The following is a 13,259-nucleotide window of genomic DNA, read 5'->3' as shown; positions in this document are numbered from 1 at the left end:
CAGGGCAGAAGTTGAGACACAGATGTAGAGAACAAACGTATGGACACCAAGGGGGGAAAGCCACAGAGGGGTGGGGATGGTGGTGTGCTGAATTGGGCGATTGGGATTGACATGTATACACTGATGTGTATAAAATTGATGACTAGTAAGAACCTGCTGTATAAAAAAATAAAATTCGGGCTTCCCTGGTGGCGCAGTGGTTGAGAGTCCGCCTGCCGATGCAGGGGACACGGGTTCGTGCCCCGGTCTGGGAAGATCCCACATGCCGCAGAGCGGCTGGGCCCGTGAGCCATGGCTGCTGAGCCTGCGCATCCGGAGCCTGTGCTCTGCAGGGGGAGAGGCCACAGCAGTGAGAGGCCCGCCTACCGAAAAAAAAAATAAATAAATAAAATAAAATAAAATAAAATTCAAAAATTAAAAAAAAAATGGGCAGAACCAACCCCTACTGATCTACATTTAGTAGGTCTGTGAGTGAAAAATATATATGTATGAATATAATTCTATAAATATAATTAATATATTATGATTATAATATATTGAATATACAAATATAATAAATACAATTATTTATTATAATACATTACCCTATTTAGAAAAGTTGCAAGTTGCCTAACAGTAAATAAATAATAAACAGAGTATAAAATTCTTTTAAGCAGACTACATTGAACATCTAGATTTTGTATGTATTGTATGAGTTTGTCTATGACAGTGATCTTCAAAGTTTTTTGTTTATATATACTCTAAAATTTTTTTGAAAAATTATGAATACTCTCATTTTTAAGTTGAAATCTGAAATTTACCATAATTTTAAATAGTTTAGACATATTATATATTGTAGGTTTGCTTTAGATATATATTTTATAAAAGTCTGTAGCTATAGATTTCATTTAAGACTGGAAAATGTCCTACATGTAGTGATGGATGTTAACTAGACTCATTGTAGTTATCATTTCATTCTTTTTATATATATATATAGTCATTATGTTATGCACCTGAAACTAGGATAATGTCATATGTCAAATATCTCGCAATAAAAAAAAGAAAAAAGAACGGAAAATGCCTGCTCTATAATTCAGTTAACAAAACTAGTCAACCAAATAAAATTAGCCAATCAAATAAAACTTAATCTCTATTAGAAAATTCTGACTCTATTTTTAAGTTCAAATAAATGAATTAATATGTACGCCTGTGACCATCCTGTAATTTATTTTGTTCCCTGGATATGAAATAAGGTACCATCTTCCCCTTAATATTTCTTATAAAAATTCTTTTTGCTTTGCTCTTTCCTGTTTCTCAAGGGCATTGCCTTCTTGAATTGTCTGTTTGTTTGATGCTCTGTTAATGTTTACATTCCAGAACAAAGCATTATAGCAAGATCCAAAATGAGTGAGAGTGTGCCTTTCATAGTGAAGGGGAAAGTATTGTAAAAGGGGAGTTTTGAAAAGAAGAATCCATTGTACACAGATACATTCACAGACAGATCAAATCAGAAAGGAGACCATATGAAATATCTGAAAATTAATACTCTTAAACCTATTCATGCTCATGCACCACTGGAAGATTTTTGTGTTCTCTGACATTGGTCTTGGCTATGACATACGTGTACAAGCAGAATTTCACATTTATAGCCTATACACATCTTTTACTAAATGTTCCCAAATATCTTTCTAAAGTGCACCAGTATAGGGGCTTCCCTGGTGGCGCAGTGGTTGAGAGTCCACCTGCCGATGCAGGGGACACGGGTTTGTGCCCCGGTCTGGGAAGATCCCACATGCCTCGGAGAGGCTGGGCCCGTGAGCCATGGCCGCTGAGCCTGTGCGTCCGGAGCCTGTGCTCCGCAATGGGAGAGGCCACAACAGTGAGAGGCCCGCGTACCACACACACACAAAAATTAATAAATAAATAAATAATAAATAAAGTGTAAGTAAAAAGGTTAGTAACAGTTTATGAGAGCTTCAATTTCTCCATAATCTGCCAGCTCTTTAATTTACTAGATTTTTATATTTTTGCCAATATTATTATGAAATGGTATCTTGTTTTACCTTTCATTTGCCTAGTCAGTGGTAAGATTAAACATATTTTCATATATTTATTTGCCATTTCAGTTTCTTCTATGAGCTGCCTCTTCATTTCTTTTGCCCGTTTTTTCTGTTGGGATTGTTTGTCTTTTTCTTGAGTTCATTATATGAGTTCTATGTGTTGTAAATATGTTTTAGTTTGTGGCTTGTCCATTAACTTTATGGTATTTTTTGTCATACACAAGTTTTTTGTTTTAATGTTGATAGATGTATTAATGTTTTATGGTTTCAGCTTTTAGTGTTTTTTTTAAAATACTATGCTGTTGCTGTTTTTCACATCTAGATCTTAAATCTGCAGTTTACATATTGACTAATCCATCCTCTTCCACTGTTTTGAAATGAATCCTCTGTCAAATGCTGAGTTTCTGTGTGTGGAGTCTCTTTCTGGGCTCTCTGTTACGTTCCGTTGGTGTATTTGTTTGCCCTGCCCAATTCTGTTTTAATTCCTGCTGCTTTATAATAAGTCTTAAAATCTGATAGGGCCATAATCTTACTTGGTTCTTTAAGAGTCCCTCATCTATCCTTAAGTCTTTGCTTTTATAAATATAAATTTCATAATTCAGCTTGTTCAGCTCTGTGAAAAGCCTTAGTTTTTGTTAGAATTGCATTAAATATATAGATTAACTTGGGACATTTAAGCATAATACTGAATTTTCCCATTCATAAACATTATTTAGAGTTTCCATCCATCAATAAAATTTTCTTTCTCTGTAAAAAAAGTTTGGCGTATCTTCTGTTTGATTTATTCTTAGGTACTCTGTAGTTCTTGTTGCTTTTATGAATGGCGTATTTTTTTAATCACACTTCCTAATAGATTGTGACTGGTGTGTACTAATGCTTTTGATTGGTAAATGTTGGTATTTTATCAGTAACCCTGCCAAACTCTCATATAGGCGATCATTTAGGACTCAGTATACTTCTGTTTCTTTCTGCTCTTCTGTTACTCATTTTTTCTCATCAAGTTATTGACTGGCAATGTCTCTGCTACAGTATTTATATAACACTTGTTCTTAAGAAAAGAAATAAGTTCAGTAACTCACCATTAAGCTTTATATGAGCATCTTCCAAAACCTACATATATATGTTAAGAAACTCTTAACCTTAACCAAGTTTTCTCCACCTCAGCACTATTGACATTTTGGGCCAGATGACTGATTTTTTTTTGTGGGAGACTGTCCTGTACATTGCAGGATTTTTTGCAGTATCCTAGCCTCCCTACATTTATGAAAACCAAAATATTACCAAATGTTTCCTGGGGGCCGGGGGCAAAGTCGCACCTGGTTGAGAATTATTGCCCGAAGTCAATTAAGGAAGTTAATTTTTATTCTGTTTACTAAGAGTTTTTATCATGAAAGGGTATTGAATTTTAACAATGCAATTTCTGTATCTGCTTAGATTATCATTTTTTCCTCCTTTAATCTATTAATATAAATTACATTATTATTTTCTAATGTTAATCTGGTACAATTTTATTAGCACATGACAGTCTGAAAATTATGCAAAACTATGATACTTTTCTTCAGTTTTGGGGGGAGGGGTAAACATTAAAACAAAACAATGCAAATTAGATCCCATGTTAGAAACTGAAGTTTAATTGCTATCATTAAAGCCTATTTTACCTATTTTGTAATACAATTTGCCTGTTTTTTTAATGATCTGATTTTAAATAACCTATTTCGGGACTTCCCTGGTGGCACAGTGGTTAAGAATCTGCCTGCCGATGCAGGGGACAGGAGTTCAAGCCCTGGTCTGGGAAGATCCCACATGCCGCGGAGCATCTAAGCCCATGCGCCACAACTACTGACCCTGTGCTGTAGAGCCCGCAAGCCACAACTACTGACCCCACGTGCCACACCTACTGAAGCCCACGTGCCTAGAGACCATGCTCCGCAACAAAGAGAAGCCACTGTAATGAGAAGCCCGCTCACCGCAGCGAAGAGTGGCCCCTGCTGGCCGCAACTAGAGAAAGCCCACGTGCAACAACGAAGACCCAACGCAGCCAAAAATAAACAAATTTTTTAAATAATAACAATAAATAAATAAGTAACCTATTTTGGGGTTTACTCCATTTGAATAATCAAGTGTTACATGTACTTTTTTAAGATGTAATAAATCACCTGTAAATTTATTGGATGACTATCTCATTTAAATATCAAAATGATAAAATAGAATTTAACAAATTCTTCAATAAATAATGTATTTGCTTTAATTAAATGTATAACAAAGGAATAGGATGTTGATTATTCATAAGTAATGGGAAATTAGTGGCAAAATCAGATATGATTATTCATTCAGTTCTAAATGCTATGTAAACATTATCTACTGCTGGTCTCCACAATGGAAATAGGCAGTGTCACCTTAAGTCCAACTGCCATTTTTCCTCTAAACATTCTCTTAGAACTATATTTTCATAATCTTTGGACTAAAAGCAACTTTTCTGGTAGTTGTTTTAGCATTACTATGGAAATGAAACCACATGGAAGTAGAAATACTGTGATAATTTTAATAGACTTAAAGTGGAGTTGTAATAATATAAGAGGTGGAAAAATGACATTTCCAATAATAAACCATAAGTTGACTGGGTTTAGGTGACAATGCAAAATAAATTTCATTATAAACTATTTTAAAGAATTTTGCTTAAAATAATTTTTCTTTTTCTTTCCTCTTATAGTCACGTTCTATATCTAGTTCCACTGTGATGGTAGCTCAGCCCGTTTATCAGCAACCTGCATATCACTACCAGGTAAACATTAAATTACAATGAAAATCTTCTTTGATACTTTCAGTCCTTTTTTGAGTAAGTTTCATTTTAATCTTTCTCATACAAATACTCTCATAATTAAAAAGAGGTAGTTAAGCCTTGATAACAGTGGCATTCTTTTTTTATGAGGGATCTAAACAATGTCATACAAGAAGATGAACTGTTTACTTCCTTTTATCAAATGTAATGAGGTCAGTTTTGCTCCCCTGGTTAGCATAGAAATAATTCCCAAAGTAAGATAAAGATGTTGAACTACAGGCTGATATATGTTTAATGCTACTGTGACCATTATGTCAGTTTAATAAGTATATATTAGAATAAGTAATATATTATAGTTTATATTATGACAGCCCCTTTTAGTTAACCAACACTCTTTTCATTAATTCTTGTGAGAGATTGAGGGTAATGCCAGACCATTTTGGTGTATTGTAGATAAAGTGTAATTGGAACACAGCCATATTTGTTTACATATTGTCTGTGGCTGCTTTTGTGCGCAGTGGCAGAGTTGAGTAGTTGCAACAGAGATATACGGCCTGCAAAGCTTAAAATATTTACCCTCTGGCTCTTTACAGAAAACGTTTGCCAACTTCTTATCTGTAGCATTCACAAATAATATCACATTCTTCTATACCTTTGAAATAATGGAAGAGACTTTATTTCTGGGTTTTTTTTTTTTTTCATTTTGAACTTTTAAAATAGACCCACATGAAATGTTACAGCTACTGGAATTATTTTTAGTGTTAGACTAGGTTTGGGGGAGGTCACTTATTTTTAAATTCTGTTACTATGCTAAATATAAAATTATCTAAAGTGTTTTATTCACTTAGTAAAAATGAAAGTAACTTAATGGCATTTCTTTAAAGTATATATGTAGGGACTTCCCTGGTGGTGCAGTGGTTAAGAATCCGCCTGCCAATGCAGGGGATACGGGTTCGATCCCTGCTCTGGGAAGATCCCACATGCCACATAGCAACTAAGCCCAAGTGCCACAACTACTGAGCCTGCGCTCTAGAGCCCACGCACCACAACTACTGAGGCTGCGTGCTGCAACTACTGAAGCCTGCGCACCTAGAGCCTGTGCTCCGCAACCAGAAAAGTCACCGCAATGAGAAGCCCACGCACTCCAATGAAGAGTAGCCCCCGCTTGCCGCAACGAGAGAAAACCCGGGTGCAGCAACAAAGGCCCAACGCAGCCAAAATTAAAAATAAATAAAGTATATATGTAGTGTGACTATTCCTAATTCAAACTTTTGAGAGGCCCCAAGGACAACATTAGGTACCAGGCCATTTAACATGACAAGCCAAAAGTTGTGAAACCAGTTTTGGGACCCTTAGCTTATTGCCCACCTGGAGCATGTGAAAGGATGAGGTTAAAAAGGGAGATTGGTAATGAGGCTTTTTTAACAAGAGAGTTGTTAGAGTGCTATGGCATTTCCCATTCTCCTCAACCAAGTGAAGATGACTTCAGAGAATGACTAAGAGAGTTTAATATTTGTCCCCTGAAATTTGTGAGATAGTATCACTTAGGCATGACCTCTCCTTAAAAAAAAGCCTGAAGAAGAAGCTGGAGTGGTTTATGGAGGCAGAGCCAGAAGAGAAGGCTACAGTAGGAATGTGCTGCACGTCTCACAGCAAGCAAAGGTTTATGTTTCCCAAGAGCAAGATACGAACCTCACAGAAGAGACTTTCCAACAGACTTTAAGGTGACCCCAGGAGAGAAAAAAATCTGTGTGAAGTAGACTCCTAGAATCAAGGTCTAGAACTGCAGTCAGAAGTTCTCAGCAAGGAGATCACCAAAGGAACAGAGCAAAGTACCTAACCAGAGTGTCAGCATTTGCAATCTGCCACACGCCAAAAAGTGATCTATCCTAATTTTTATCCAGGGGCAAGGAAAAACAGCTCAACACAGTGGTTTTTATTTGTTTGTTTGTTTTACCCTTTGAAAAGTTTATTTTTTGTGTTGAAATATAGTTGATTTACAATATTATATTAGCTTCAGGTGTACAACATAGTGAGTCAAACTTTTTCTAGATTATACTCCATTTATAGTTATTATAAAATATTGGCTATATTCCCTGTACTGTACAATATATCCTTATAGCTTATTTATTTTATACATAGTAGTTTGTACCTTTTAACCCCCTACCTTTATTTTGCCCCTCCCCCTGTCCCTCTCACCACTGGTAACCACTAGCTTCAACACAATGCTTGGGATGAGAAAGACTAAAGTTGCTTTCTTTCTGCTTGCACCTTGTGGAGACCAGCTCCTCCTTCATTAATTGATTACATATATACATACATGACATAGATGTATTCTGAATAGAACTCTAATAAAATTTAATTTTATACTTTGGCTCTGGTTTTCCACTTGACACAAATTATAAAATTGGAAGTATATTACCTAGATATACTCGGGAAAGATTTTTGTACCAATTTGTAACATAGTATTTTGCAATGTAAGAAATAATTTCACTTCACATATTTCTTTACAGTTATATATTTATTCATCATCATTCTGCCCTAGAAATTGCCACTCTGATAATATCTTCCCCTGCTCTTTCTTTTTACAAATTCTGGGATTGATAGTTTTATCAATTTTTGTTAGTCAATATAAAATAGATAAATAGTGAGAACCTGCTGTATAGCACAGGGAACTCTGCTTCACTTCACTGTACAGGAGAAACTAACACAATATTGTAAAACAACTATACCCCAATAAAAAATTTAAAAATTTACAAAAAAAATAATAAATAAGCAGCATCCTTTAGCAAGCAAAACAGAAATTTTTATTAGTCAAATTGGATAATGCCTGGTTCAATCAGTATTTATCTCCTTGTATTTCTTACTTCCTAAGTAGATAGTGATTTTACTTATCTAACAAATCTACAAATATGTTATTTTATTTCAGATTTTTTATTAAAATATTTTCTTAAGAGATTATACATTATCCTGCCTTTTTTAATATGGTATACAGAACATAGACCTCACGTTATCTTGGTCATCATTATAACACAGTGATGTAATCCATTAGAAGTTGATGTGGTCAGCACGAAATTAACAGTTTAGATGGTAGATTCATGGGATCTTCTTTTTTTCTGTTTTTTTACTTTAATAATTAAAGCCTTTTTAAAGGTGGAGAATAAGTCAAAAGTAAAACATTTATTATTAAGGAATAATACAACTAATTTAAGAAATAAAAAGTCTATGTTCTATATTATCATCTTACAATAAGTACCTTAAGTAACTTGACCCTCTTTTTTTTTAAATAACAGCTTTATTTAGATATAATTCACATACTGTACAATTTACCTTTTCAAAGTGTACAACAGAGTGGTTTTTACTAAATTCACAGAGCTATGCAACCATACCACCATAAAAAAAAAAGCTTACCCATTTGTAGGCATTCCCCTTACCCCCTCCTCCCAGTCCTAGTCAACCAGTAATATACTTTCTGTCTTTATAGATTTGCCTGTTCTGGACATTATTTGGATATATACCGCATTTTGTTTATCTCTTCTTACTTTGATGGACATTTGGGTTGTTTCCACTTTTCAGCTTTTACAAATAATGCTGCTATGAACATTCATGTACAGATTTTTGTGTGGACATACGTTTTCATTTCTCTAAGGTCTTATACCTAGGAGTAGAATTGCTGAGTCATATGGTATCTCTGTGTTTAACCTTTTAAGGAAGTGTCATACGTTCCAAAGGCTGCACTATTTTACACTCCCACCAGTAGTTTATGAGGGTTCTAATTTCTCCACATCCTTGCCAACACTTATTATCTACCTTTTTGATTACAGCCTTCCTTGTGTATGTGAAGTGATATCACAGTGTAGTTTTGATTTCCACAGCCCATGGCTAATGATGTTGAATATCTTTTATATGCTTATTGGCCGTTTTTGTATATCTTCTTTGAGAAAATGTCTATTCATATCCTTTACCAGTTTTTATATTGGGTTACTTACCTTTTACTATTGAGTTATAAGGGTTCTTTGTATATTGTAGATACAAGTTTCTTATCAGATTCTTATAATCTTATGTTTCTTATAATTTGTAAATATTTTCTCCAATATTGTGGGTTTATTTTCACCTCCTTGATGGTGACTTCTGCAGCACAAAAGTTTTTCAGGTTGATGAAATCCAGTTTATCCTTTTTTTCTTTTGTTGCTTTGTTGCTTGTGCTTTTGAGGTCATAACTTTTTTAATTACCTGGTTCAGAGTCACAAAGATTTGCACCTATGTTTTCTTATAAGAGTTTTATAGTTTTAGCTCTTACATTTAGATCTTTGTTCCATTTTGAGTTAATTTTTGTATATGGTTTGAGGTGTAGGGGTCCAGCTTCATACTTTTGCATGTAGATATTCAGTTTTAACCCTTGTTTATAATCTGGTTGGGTTTTTTTTTTTTTTCATTTTAGGCCCCTGCACAGTGTCTACCAGGTCAGTGGCAGTGGGGTGTTTCTCAGGTAAATATTAATTTTTTTCATTGTTTTTGTGAAGACTGCCTGAATATTTAAGTCAGGAGAACTAGATTTGAGACCTTCCTCTTGTATTTATTAACTGTGATACCTTTGGCAATTCATTTAATCACTTTATTTCTCAGCTTCCTCATTTGCAAAGTGGAAGTAATGATACTATACCATTGAAAGTTTTCTCACATGATTTTTGTGATGGTCAAATGAGATCATGTAAGTGAAAGCATTTTATAAATAAGTGAGTGCTATGTAAACTGAAATGAAAATTTACTTCTTTTTACTATTAGTATTATTAGAAAATTTAGCATTTTTCTAGCTTTACTTCAGATTTTGCTTGTTTTATTTATGCTCCTAAATAAGTATTCCATCTCCCAACTTTTTTTTTTTTTTTTTTTTTTTTTTTTTTTTTTTGCGGTACGCGGGCCTCTCACTGTTGTGGCCTCTCCCGTTGCGGAGCACAGGCTCCGGACGTGCAGGCCCAGCAGCCATGGCTCACGGGCCCAGCTGCTCCGTGGCATGTGGGATCTTCCCAGACTGGGGCACGAACCTGTGTCCCCTGCATCGGCAGGCAGATTCTCAACCACTGCGCCACCAGGGAAGCCCCCCATCTCCCAACTTTTGATAACAAATAGTGTACCATCAAAAAGATTGTTTAATGATACATCCCACTTCCATGGGAAGTCAGAAAGCTAAGAATAGATGTTTATGACAATTTAAATACTATAGGTTATATTATTACAACCTTTAATTGTGATCTTAATGATTATCTTAATTTATATATGAGGTTCTAAAGTGCTAAGAAATTTTTAGTACTTATAAGTGATAAAGTTATTAATAACCTCTACACAATTGGAATTTATAACAACCCAGAGTTCCTAGTTTGTTGCTAAGATACTTCTGTGCTGTCCCTGAAAAACAACTTTAGGAAAATGTGAAACCAACATTTCTCTCGTGTGTTGGGTAAGTCATTTGGTTTAATTGAAATAACTAATCCGATTTTAATTAGAAGTATGGTTTTGTGTTTTAGTCTCCTGCCTCTTCTGCTTCATTTTTATACCTGCAACCTTCTGAGGTTATTTATCAACCAGTGGAAATTGCACAGGATGGTGGATGTGTTCCTCCTCTGCTGTCTCTGATGGAAGTTTCAGTTCCAGAGGTATGTGTTAGTCTCAAAGTAAGTTATCTATAACCACTTCCTCTTAACACTTATTTCTTTTTCTTTTCTAAAAATATTTATTCAAGACCCTCATTGAAGTTGAACATCTTATGTTTTCTTTGATTTATTCACATCTCTTCCCCTTTTTTATATCTAAGAATGCTTCATCTTAGAATTCTTCACTAACTAATTCTGAACCATTTCTCAAATCTGTTCACTCTACTAGGCTATTCCCTGACTCAGTCCCCTTGAAAGAGTAAGATAAATGCTTCTCCTTCTGGTTTGCCTGTCAATCTGTATTGTTACTAACAGTCTGTCAATTAAAAGTGTACAAAAATGAAGTCAAAGAAGAAAATAATCTTTAAAAAATTCTTCCTTCAAAAATGTAAATCAAATTTATTTTATAACTGTAAACTGTAAATATTATCTTCCATGTGTTTAAATTATATTTGCAAATCATTACTAATAACCTCATCATCTATACACCAGAAACTGTACATGGTATGTTTTAAATATGTTGTGAAAGATTGGGTACCTATTGGGTATCTATTAATACCCACCTCCCAATTTGAGTGTATTTTTGTAATTATTATTGCTAAGGTTTATAACATAATTTTTCTGGAACAATAATTTCCACAATTTTGGATCTTAATGTTTACTATCAATACTTTTACTATGATTTCTCCATTCTTCATCTCACCCTCCATTTATCACTTGGTTGACTGAATCTGCAAGCAGTCTTTGTTAAAGAAGGCTTATATGTGCTATATACTCTCTGAGTTTGTACATCCTTGTTTGTTCAACATGTTTGTTGTCTATAAGTCTGAAAGAAATTAAGACTAGCTATAAAATAGCTGCATCATACTTGTATAAGTTTGCTAAGGCTGCTGGAACAAAGTACATGAACTGGATGGCTTAAAAAATAGAAATGTATTTTCTCACAGTTCTGGAGTCTAGAAGTCTAAAATCAAGGTGTTGGAAGAATTGGTTCCATCTGAGGACTGTGAGGGAAGGATCTATTCCAGGCCTTTCTTCTTGGCTTGTAGATGACCACTGTCTCCCTGTGTCTTCACATTATCTTTCCTGTTTCTAGGTCCAAGTTTCCCATTTTTATAAGGATACCAGTCATACTGTATTAGTTTCCACCCTAATGACCATACTTTAATTTGCTCACCTCTGTAAAGACCCTTTCTCCAAATAAGGGCATACTCTGACATACTGGGGGTTAGGACTTCAACACATAAGTTTTAAGAGAACACAATTCAACCCATAACAACACTTTTTTCTCTTAGAACTTCTAGTTTACTCTTTTCTGATGTTCAGTATAGCTGTAAAGAAGTTTGAAACCAGCCTGACTTTCCCCCTTACACATAATTTACTTTATCTTCCTGCCTGCCTAAAAAGTCTGTCTTAACTTGAAATCATTTCACCAGGATATGTCTTGGAATTTATCAGTCTTTATAATATTTTTCCTGGGACACAGTTTGCTCCTTTGATTCTCAGGCTAGTTTTTATTTCAGTTTCTTTTTTCCTGTTAGAACTTTGAAAAAAAAATTTTTTTATTCCAGTTGTGTTTCTTCTTCTTCAGGAACACCATTTATGCATATGTTAGATCTCTTTTTTGTTTTTCATATCCGTCATCTCTGAGGTAATTTATCATAGTAGTTTTTAATGTTGTTTTATATGCTTTTTCAAGACAATTATGACGGTACTTTTCATTGTGTTTAGTATACTTTTTATTATGACTAATGAAGATTTCATCTCTATTTTATTTTTATCTTTTTTATCCCAAACTCTGCCGCTTTGCTTACATCATTGCCTGTAAATGTTGTCTGTTGGCTTAAAATCTTTTTGGAGCTCTTTTTAGAGATCATGTTACTATAATTTCTTTAAGGTCAAAAGAATTATATTTATCTGAACTTTTCTACTATCTTCTGGAGTGATTTCTCATCTTTTTCTTTTTTCCCCCCTTTTTGCTTTTCCCTTGATGGAGTTGGAGAGGATGAGAAGAGTCTTAGGTTGCTTCCTTTTCCTTCATATCTTTACATGTCTTTAAATGATGCCAGCTATTTTTTGAAATACAGGGCAGGAGAAGCATGCTGTTGTCTTAAACAGCCTACCACCAAATCTGTTATGTCTCCTGCTGGAGATGCTCTTCCCTCAGTTTTTAGCATTCTGGAGATCATTTGGCTCCTGGCAAAGTCTCTTTTTTTGTAGATTTTCTGTATGGGGATGTAGTAATTGTTACTTCACTTTCCACTTGCACCCTGCTTCACCTCCAGCAATGTTCCTCAGCTATAATGCAAGGTAGTAGACCACAAAATAGTGAAAACCTAATTTCTCCTTCAATTCTGCCTCCCCTGCTATTAAGTAAAATTGGATCTCTGAGAAGATCTTTCCTCCTTCTGCCTTGGCCTGACACACCCCTACACTTGAGACTCTAAAGAATCTTTGAATAGGCCTTTCAGAACATTTACCTTCAGGGAAATTATAACCTTCCTCAGGCTTCAGAATTCTTCCTTATATTGGTCCAAATTGCATAGCATTTGGCAGACATTCTACATTGTAATTAAGGATCGTGGACACTTCCTCATTTACTTGATGATGGCATTTTAAAAATCTATCTTTTGTTCTTTTTGTTGTTTTCTGGTTTTCAAGGAGGGGGACAGTGAGGTAAGAATGCTTTTACATTAGGTTTTTAGCCATAATCTACTTTGGCACTGAACCATATTCTTAATTCCTGACATCAGGTAACTTATCAGGTTATATTTCACTATCTAGTGGAAT

The 13,259-nt window shown here is 34.7% G+C and overlaps 1 protein-coding gene across 1 annotated transcript in view; it reads left to right on the top strand.

Moving 5' to 3' along the window:
- BOLL (boule homolog, RNA binding protein) overlaps window positions 1-13,259 on the top strand; it is a gene marked incomplete at both ends in the record, with an annotated part of 61,009 nt that overhangs the window by 15,752 nt on the left and 31,998 nt on the right. The window contains 3 exons of the mRNA XM_081243263.1: window positions 4,750-4,821; window positions 9,260-9,307; window positions 10,344-10,472. Coding sequence (XP_081099389.1) covers window positions 4,750-4,821; window positions 9,260-9,307; window positions 10,344-10,472 — 249 coding nt within the window. The remainder of the gene's footprint in view (window positions 1-4,749; window positions 4,822-9,259; window positions 9,308-10,343; window positions 10,473-13,259) is intronic.

Source organism: Mesoplodon bidens, assembly GCF_964165515.1.
Source record: "Mesoplodon bidens genome assembly, chromosome: 8".
NCBI classification, from domain to species: Eukaryota; Metazoa; Chordata; class Mammalia; order Artiodactyla; family Ziphiidae; genus Mesoplodon; species Mesoplodon bidens.
Note: the sequence above shows the minus strand (reverse complement) of the source record. Positions and strands in the feature narration are given on the sequence as shown.